Below are 9315 nucleotides of genomic sequence, written 5' to 3'. Positions count from 1 at the left end.
GTTTAAATACAAAGAAACACAAAAATAGATAAGAGAAAGAGAGAGAGTGGGGGGTGGGGCTGCAGGTTGGTAGGTGAGAGTGTTAATGAGTGAGGGGAATTGAGAAGAGAGGGAGAAGGCATGGGTTCCTTGAAGGTGAGATGGGCGTGCTTCCTTCCACACCTCATCTTCTAAGCTACCGCTCCAGACCTCGAAATTGCACCTAACCCCTCTCCCCCGCTTTGTATTTATTACACCCTCTCTCACCCTTCCTGCTCTGTCACTTCCCTTCTTAGTCTCCATTCCACCATTACAGGGTCTTTTAATTCTTCAATTCAATCTCATTCTTCACTCTCTAGAACTGAAACTACTTCAGATAAAGATCTCTGGTAAGCTCTCATTCAATTTCTAAATTTTCAGTTTCTGTACTTAAAAATTCTTTCAAAATATCACTCCAGTAGAGAGAGAAACAGAAAACCATGATTTCAATTGCTTCTCCTGAAACCCAACCTTCACAAATCTCTTCCCAGACTTCACCACCGGTAGAGACTCCATCACACCCTGAAACCTTCATTTTCCGATCAAAACTCCCAGACATTTCCATCTCAAATCACCTTCCACTCCACGCATACTGTTTCGAAAATGTTTCAGAATTCTCAGAGAGACCCTGTTTGATCTCTGGCTCCAATGGAAAAATCTACACCTTTGCGGAAACTCATCTCATCTGCCAAAAAACTGCAGTTGGATTATCAAACCTGGGTATCAAACAGGGAGATGTCATCATGATTCTTCTGCAAAACAACCCTGAATTCGTTTTCTCCTTTATGGGAGCTTCCATGATTGGAGCCATAACAACAACTGCAAACCCATTCTACACTCAAGCAGAGATCTTCAAGCAATTCAGAGCTTCTGGTTCAAAACTGATCATTACCCAATCTCAATATGTCAACAAGCTTCGAGATTCCTCAGACGAATTTCCGAAAATCGGAGAAGATTTCAAAGTAGTTACCATCGATGATCCACCGGAAAATTGCATCCATTTCTCTGTAATCTCAGAATCAGACGAGAAAGATTTCCCAACTGTTTCTTTTGATCCTGAAGACCCGGTTGCTCTTCCATTCTCTTCGGGGACAACTGGGTTACCCAAAGGTGTGATTTTGACACATAAGAGCTTGATCTCAAGTGTAGCACAGCAAGTGGATGGAGAAAATCCGAATCTGTATTTGAAATCAGATGACATTGTTCTCTGTGTTCTTCCCCTGTTTCACATCTACTCTTTGAATTCTGTTCTGCTCTGTTCGCTTAGAGCCGGTGCAGGGGTTCTCTTGATGCAGAAATTTGAGATTGGATCTTTGTTAGAGTTTATCCAGAGGTACAAGGTTTCTGTGGCCCCGGTTGTTCCACCGTTGGTTTTGGCATTGGCGAAGAATCAGATGGTCGAGAATTTCGATCTTAGCTCGATTCGAATCGTGTTGTCTGGAGCAGCGCCACTCGGCAAGGATCTCGAAGATGCACTACATAGTAGAGTTCCTCAGGCTGTCTTCGGTCAGGTAACTATTTCTTAGACCTTATGGGCATTTTTGCAATTTGCTATAAAAATAGTGGAGAAAAGTTCTTTCTTGGGAATGTACTGCCCATGCCCAGACAGAGTTGGGGGGCAAAATGACCATCCCGCCCTTATGAAAGACAAGAATCCCGCCCATGATGCTTTTGTGTACGCTCTCATTGGCCCCTATGCACATGCAGGGATCACACTCCCCCAAAAATAGTTAGAGGAAGAGTTTTTTGTACTGGAGTGTGGTGCCTTGCTAGCATAGGGACTAATGGAAACACATGTAGAAGCATCAATAGGGGTGAACATTCTGCCATTCATGGGGAGCAAGATAGTCATTTCATAGGAGTTTGTGTGTGGGCGCAGGAGCCACACTCTTGGAGAGGCTCCTTTTTCTCAAATATTACAAAATCCACAATTGGAAATTTTTTTGGGGGGATATTAGTAAAAGTACTTGACAAGGGTATTTTGGTCATTCTACGATTCCCCAAACAAGCTCCACGTGAAAAAGTCTGACCAATATACACATGTCTTTGCCAAATTTTTTTTTTTTTTTTTTTGTGGTGGAAAGTCTTTGTCAAATCATGTCTATTCCATACTACACGAGACTTGGATCGAACACAGCCTTAAAAGTAGTCTTTTAAAGAGAAGGTGTCCAAGTCCTTATAAATCTTGACATTGAACTACTCACATCTAATGTGGAATCGATGCTTTCGCATGGAACACAACACATACTTCCAAATATGATTGCACATCTAAAACCTTATGTATAGAATGAGAACCACTTCATGATACTACCATTTCCCTTAAACTAAATTAGTTATAATATCCTAAATCATATCAAAGGATATACTCTCAATCCCATAGGTTAGAGAAGTAAAACTCCTCTTAATAGATCTTTATGCAAGATCCTTTGTATGCTTCCTTAAAATATGGAAGTACTTCTTTGCAAAACGAACGTAAACATATAAATTAAAAACAATTTTAAGAAAAATGTCTTTCGAAAAATTATGTACATATTGTCGGTGATATATGTCCTTTCACAATTCTCTCACCTATGACCATGTGGACCCTCTGTATACGAATTGTGAGGCATTCCCGCTCATGCCTTCATTGGCTTGATGTGAGAGATGCTAATACATGTGGGTGATGTGTAGATCAATGAATTTTTATCACCTCCAATTCGCTGCCCGCTCCAATTCCCTCCAATCCCTCACATAGGAGCAGAAATGACCACCCTAACCCACCTTGGTCAGTGTGTTTGGGCAAGGTATAAGGTGGTCATTTCCGCTCCCATGTGAGGAATTGGAGGGAATTGGAGAAGGCAGGAATTGAAGGTGATAACGATTCGTAGATCAATCTCCCATTTTAATTATAGTAGCTAGATAAGATTCACATGAAACCTCAAGTTCTTCAACTGAACACCATAGTAGGTAAGTTTCTTATATACCTTTTTTCTATTTATAAAAAGGTTCTCAATTGTTCACAAGACTGACGCCCTACCACTGACTGAGCTATTACGTTTATTTATTAGATATTCATGTACCTATTGTCTAGTTGAGGTCTTAAATAGTTATAAGGACATTTCAGATAATTACAAATTTTGGTTCCTAAGTTGTATTCTTGCCACGTTTTGGTATGAATGTGATGTAGGAGGATCAAGTTGTCACATTTTCTCTTTTTCCAAACACTTTGGAATTGATTGCCCCTCAACAAGATGGGAACATAGTTCCCTCTCTCGATCTCATTTTCATGTTCTTGTGAAACCAAGTCTACTTCTACAAATCTTTTCTCTCTTCGTCGCAGACTCTATTGTGATCTCTATATCTGTGAAGTTGCAACACATTTCCTAACACATTTTTCTTTAAAAAAAAAAAACCCCTCCCCTTTATTATTTGTCAGTTTGAACCATACTTGGTTGAACTTATCCATTTAGTATTAATGTAAAAGCCCAAGGAATCCTATCCCAATTGTTGAAAGAATTTATGGTATCTCCCATCTTCTTACTATAAAATCACTATTTTTCCCCAAGGAAGTTCACCTGGAAGTACTACTATCAGTTTCCAGGGAAATGGGCAATTTAATGACTTGGTTCACCTCTTAAATTGGATGTTATGTACTTATGTTTTCACTTGCCTGGGCAATAGGGATCATTCATGGAATCTTTGACATATTGTTTAAAAACGCGATCAATTTCTAGATATACATTAGGAGAGGGTTCTCTGAAAGGCAGTGTGGCCCATGTGCGAGTCAATGGGAGAATGTGCAAACGCATCAATAGGGTTAGATTTCCACCTTTCACAGAGAGGGGGTCATTTCACATCTTTCCGTGTCTGGGTGTAGGGGCTACGTTGCCTTTTATGATTCTTTTTCCTGAAAAATAATATGGGAAGAAGAACAATGTCGGGTTGTGTGGCCCCTACATCAGCGTGGAAGCCAATGAAAGCACGTGTAGGGACATCGATTAGAAGAGATTTTTCATTTTGTAGGGGAACAAACCAGTCACGGGGCTGTGTATGGCATTTAATAGGATAATGACATGATGAGGATACTAGGATAGTAAGCCCCATAATAGTCTTTAAAATTAGGTGGAGGCATGTGAAATTCTATAAAAAGATTAGATGATCATTGTCAATGTAGATTACTAATAACTAACTTTTGCAGCCAAACTAATGTTGTCATTAATGGCATAAGCAACCTCTAATGTTAGCTAAAAAATGGCCGAAAAATATGGTTGCACAAAGGATCCCATGGTCAACTACCGGTGGTCCAGGACATAATGAATGTTTAGGAGGGACAATTTTTAAAGCACCAATCCCCTTATTCCCTTTATATGTTTGAGTTTTCCTAATCGCTGCTTGGTCGTGTAGCCCCTACATCATTGAGGGGCCAATGAGAGCACGGGTATGGGCATCAACACGGATTAGATTTTTTTTTATTCCAGGAAGGGTTGATGGTAATTTCGTACGCACATATGTTTAGGCACAGGAGCCACGCGACCAAGCAACGTTCTTTTTCTTTTAAATTTATTTCTTAACAGTTAATTAGAGGTTAGTATTTTTATGGGAGTGGATTAATAAACTGCCCAGATTCAAATACCTTTCTTAGCCACAATGGGTTGGACCATCTGGTTGAACCAAAATTGGGACCTTAACTGTCTAGTTCAATACAGAACCGCATTGGGTCGAAATGGAGTAAATGAGTTGGTTTTCAAAAAACCTGGTCCGAAAAAAAATGTCCACTTAAACCTGTTCCTTTGTTATTTGTTCTTCACTTATTAATTAGGTCTTATTTGGATTTGGAAATGAAATGAGCATGTTACTTACGATGGTTAATGATGTTGATATTGATGTTTTATGCAGGGTTATGGCATGACAGAGGCTGGGCCGGTTCTATCAATGTGCCCGGGATTCGCAAAGCAGCCCATCCCGACCAAGTCCGGTTCATGTGGTACCGTGGTAAGGAACGCAGAGCTTAAGGTCATTGATCCTGAGACTGGTTTATCGCTCCGGCACAACCAACCCGGTGAGATATGCATCCGGGGACCTCAGGTCATGAAAGGTATTTAAGAGCCTTTTTCCTTAACAAATCCAACATTAATTACATCTGGCTAATTTCATAGCCATATCAAGTTTAAAACCGAACTTAGTTGTGGAATTGGAAAGGGTCCGCCCTGTAGAACCATAAAAAATCCTACATAGCCTGGGACTGTGCCATGCATGCACATATATGTTATGGCATTTTTACTTAAAAACTCTTTGCCTCAACAAATCCAACATTAATTACATGTAGCTAATTTCATAGCCATATCAAGTTTAAAAACCGAACTTAGTTGTGGAATTGAAAAGGGTCCGCCCTATACAACCATGGAAAATCTTATATCGGTTAGGATGTGCCATGCAATGCGCATATATGTTATGACCTCTTTTACTACGGATGACACATTTTGAAGCTGTGAGGCCCACTTGTCAAAGCAGACAATATCATCCCATTGGTGAGTCCAGATTTATGGTACTTCTCTAATATCAAAGTCAGGAATGGGTTTGACTGTCGAGAATACCGATTGGTTTGGTTTGATTTATAGCTGACTTAGCATTAATCCACAGTATTGTGATTATGCTGTTGTAGGGTACCTGAATGATCCTGATGCCACTACATCAACCATCGACATCGAGGGTTGGCTCCACACAGGTGACATAGGGTATGTAGATGATGATGAAGAGATCTTCATTATTGATAGAGTGAAGGAACTCATCAAGTTCAAAGGCTTCCAGGCATGATCTTATTCTTCTTAAACCACTTTAGATGTTTATATTCTTATGCAGTATAAACAGTGTCCTTCATTCCTATCATATATAATACCATTTTTGGCACTTACAGGTGCCGCCGGCGGAGCTCGAAGCCTTACTTGTGAGCCACCCATCCATTGCCGACGCTGCCGTCGTACCGTAAGTAAAATTGATTGCTTAATTCACTATCATCAATTCTGTGAAAAGATGATATGGTAAATTGTGTGTTGCCCTAAATGTTGTTGCCAGACAAAAAGATGAAGTTGCCGGAGAATTTCCAGTTGCATTTGTTGTCAGGTCTAATGGGTTTGATCTCACTGAAGAGGCTGTGAAGGAATTCATAGCCAAACAAGTAAGTCAGTAGTGATATACAATATAATATAAACCAATTGCTTGTTCATTCATAGTTAAATTTTTTTTTTTTTGTAAGAAGAAGTCTATTGATCTGACTGTGAAGAGCACGTGGTAGAAGGATTACAAATCTCCTGTAACCACAGAGTGGAAATAGGCCAGATCGTCGTACACACCGTAAACAAGACCTTCCTAGCTAGAGAATTGACAACAACATTTGCCTCTTTAGGAATAAAAGTGAAAATACATTCATTCATAGTTATATTTTTTATGGATGCATATAAGCACAAACACTTGAATGGAAATATATAGGGTAGTTTGGTAAGTGCTTGTTAGGTTCAGGGTTTGCCCGGTTTATGCCTTTTTTTTTTTGGTGTAAATTGTAATTTATGGGAAAAAGAATGCTACCTAGTCACGTAGCCCTTGCGCTCCCAGACACATGAGTGTGCAAAAATAAAAAGCACCTTACCCCTAGCGAAATCAGAAATCCAATCATGTATATGCTCTTGCGTGCACTCTCATTGGCCCCTGTGCTGGTGCAGGGCTACACGACCAAGGAGTGATCTCTTGCCCTTTATTTATAGGAAAAATGTTCTCTGCACCAGGGGCGCATGCTGCATCCAGACACATGGAGGTGGGTGAAATGACCATCCCACCCCATGTTTCTGGGTGCAGGCTGCGCCCCGTGTGCTGCGGTGCAGAGAACATCTGCCCTTATTTATGTTAAGGACCTTGATCAATTCATATTGAATATCTTCATATTGGGACCTACCCAATCCAGCGAAAATTTAGCAGGAAAAAGGAAAATGAAAGAGAAGCACACACACGCATGCACGAACACACGCGCGCACACACACACACACGTGCACACACACGTGCACCCAAACATGCACACACAGAAAGAGAGAGAGAGAGAGAGAGAGAGCTTCCACTATTATGATGAAAAAATTACAAAACCTTAACCCACATCTCTCTTTACGAGATCAATCATATATATAGCGTTTTGATGTATTACAATATAGAGAAACCCTAATCATCCGAAAGTACAAAATTCCCCCCTAAAATGGAGGAAGCATCAAGTTTCACCAATAACACTAATATGCCTTGGGTCGATCGTTATGGAATCTCCTAGAGTTCTAGCTTAATGGGTCTAGCTCAACTATGAGAATCCCTTAACTAGTTAGTTTAATAGCTATTCTAATTTGTTTTTCTTTGTTTTTTGGTTTTTTTTTTTTTTTGTTAACAGGTGGTGTTTTATAAGAAATTGCATAAGGTCTATTTCATCCATGCTATTCCCAAGTCCCCTTCTGGAAAGATTTTGAGAAAGGATCTTAGAGCCAAACTTGCCTCATCAGCTCCCTAGACAGGAAAAAGAAACCTTTTTTTTTTTTTTTTTTTTCTTTGTATTAAATTTTTTTGGTGCAAGTTTAGGATTGAACCAGTGACCTTGGGTGTTGGGTTGGTGTGGTTATAAGCTATTGGAAACAAATCCAAAAAGGGAGGACTTTAAAGAGACAAGAAGCAGCTCAACAATGCTACAACTACAAGGAGAGGGGAATGGTCCTCTGAAATTGTATTATGTTAGAAGTGTTCTTTAATCTTTTTATTTTTGTGTACTTAAACTCAAAATTTATTATAATAAGAGAACAGTTAATTTTTCTTCAAATTGAATGCCATTGTTGCCAAAATTAACAATGGCAAAATCTGGTTTATACATCAGCCATTTTTTTCGGTAGAGTGGCATAATCTTAAAGGCTCCATTGGTTTCTACATAAGTGGCGGAGTTCATTGTTGACTCAAAATGGAACTTTCCTCTGGTTTCTTCTATATTCATGAAGGCATCTTTTATTAGTCTACTTTCGGGTCAAGTTCAAGATGAAGTATGTTGGAAACTGCATCCTTCAGGGAGGTTCACTGTTAAGATGGTTTGGAATGAGATTAGGAGGAGAAATCCGAAAGTACGTACCTTGGGCTTCTATTATATGGGAAGTACAGTTCTTGTTACGTAGACAGTCTATCCTTGCATGGAGGGTAATTCAGGGCAAGGTTGCAGTGGATGAAGAAATTGCATTGAGGGGAGTTGTTGTTTCAAGATGCGTGGATGGATGCTCTAGCTCTTGGGAATCGTGGAAGAGCAGGAGGAGGAGGTGGTATTAGAAAGGATGAAGAAATTTTTTAATATGCATCCTACATGATCTACGGTAATAAATTAGAACTACATTACTATATACATTAATGCAAGGTTCTTTGATGATCTACATTGTAAAGAAATAGAATAAAAGTAAGAAAATATATCTTGACACAAAAAAACGAAAAATGTAGAGTATTGGTTGTCCCCCAACTCAGGGGGAGATAGACGATCGGTTCACCTCCCTTTCATCAGATAGAGTGAGGGTAAAAATGAAGATTTCACTATTCAATTTGGGGGGGGGGGGATAATGGCAGTAGGCTGGATTTTCGCTACTTGTACTCAGACAGAGTAATGGTTGTATATAAGACTTTCGTTACTCATATGTTGACTTTTAGCACAAAAAAAAAAAAAGGAAAGTAAAGGGGAGAGAGAGATGATATTTAGGGATGTAAACGGATTGGATTTGTCTCGGATAGTGCTATATCCGCATCCGCATCCGATTTTCTATCGAACGGATTCAGATAGTGCTAAATGGATACGAACACGGATACGGATCGGACATTTTATCCATTTACATGTAAATATAGCTTTTCGGATAGCTATAGCCTATATCCGCATCCATTTAGCTTTTGGACGGATTTAGATAGTACTAAACGGATATGAACATGGATACGGTAACGGATTTTGACTATTCATTTACACCCCTAATGATATTGCAACCCAAACACAATTATCTCAAGACTATTAAGTAGAAATTCAAAGACAACATTATATTGGCAATAGAGACCTAGCTACATTAACTATGACTTCTACCTCTCTCCCCCCCCCCCCACCCCCAAAAAAAAAAAATCTACTTCTACTTATTATTCCTTAATATTACACCCAATAACATATTTTATTATATCTCCCAAAAAAAAATATTTTATTCCTTAGTTAAATCTATATCTACTCTTTGATCATCAAACTCCAACCCACAAATCAGTTGTTGCTCCATCCAGAAAATGCCCACCTGC

The 9315-nt window shown here is 39.4% G+C and overlaps 1 protein-coding gene across 1 annotated transcript; it reads left to right on the top strand.

Moving 5' to 3' along the window:
• Window positions 1-238: 238 nt before the first annotated feature.
• On the top strand, window positions 239-7833 carry LOC122645852 (4-coumarate--CoA ligase 2-like). Its single transcript, XM_043839245.1, has 6 exons — window positions 239-1529; window positions 4894-5092; window positions 5660-5805; window positions 5912-5979; window positions 6070-6172; window positions 7418-7833. Exons 1-6 carry the CDS (start codon window positions 459-461, stop codon window positions 7532-7534), a joined length of 1704 nt encoding a protein of 567 aa, XP_043695180.1. The 5' UTR covers window positions 239-458; the 3' UTR covers window positions 7535-7833.
• Window positions 7834-9315: the final 1482 nt, after the last annotated feature.

The sequence above is a fragment of the Telopea speciosissima genome, chromosome 11 (genome assembly GCF_018873765.1).
Source record: "Telopea speciosissima isolate NSW1024214 ecotype Mountain lineage chromosome 11, Tspe_v1, whole genome shotgun sequence".
NCBI classification, from domain to species: Eukaryota; Viridiplantae; Streptophyta; class Magnoliopsida; order Proteales; family Proteaceae; genus Telopea; species Telopea speciosissima.
This window is presented reverse-complemented; position numbering and strand designations above follow the sequence as displayed.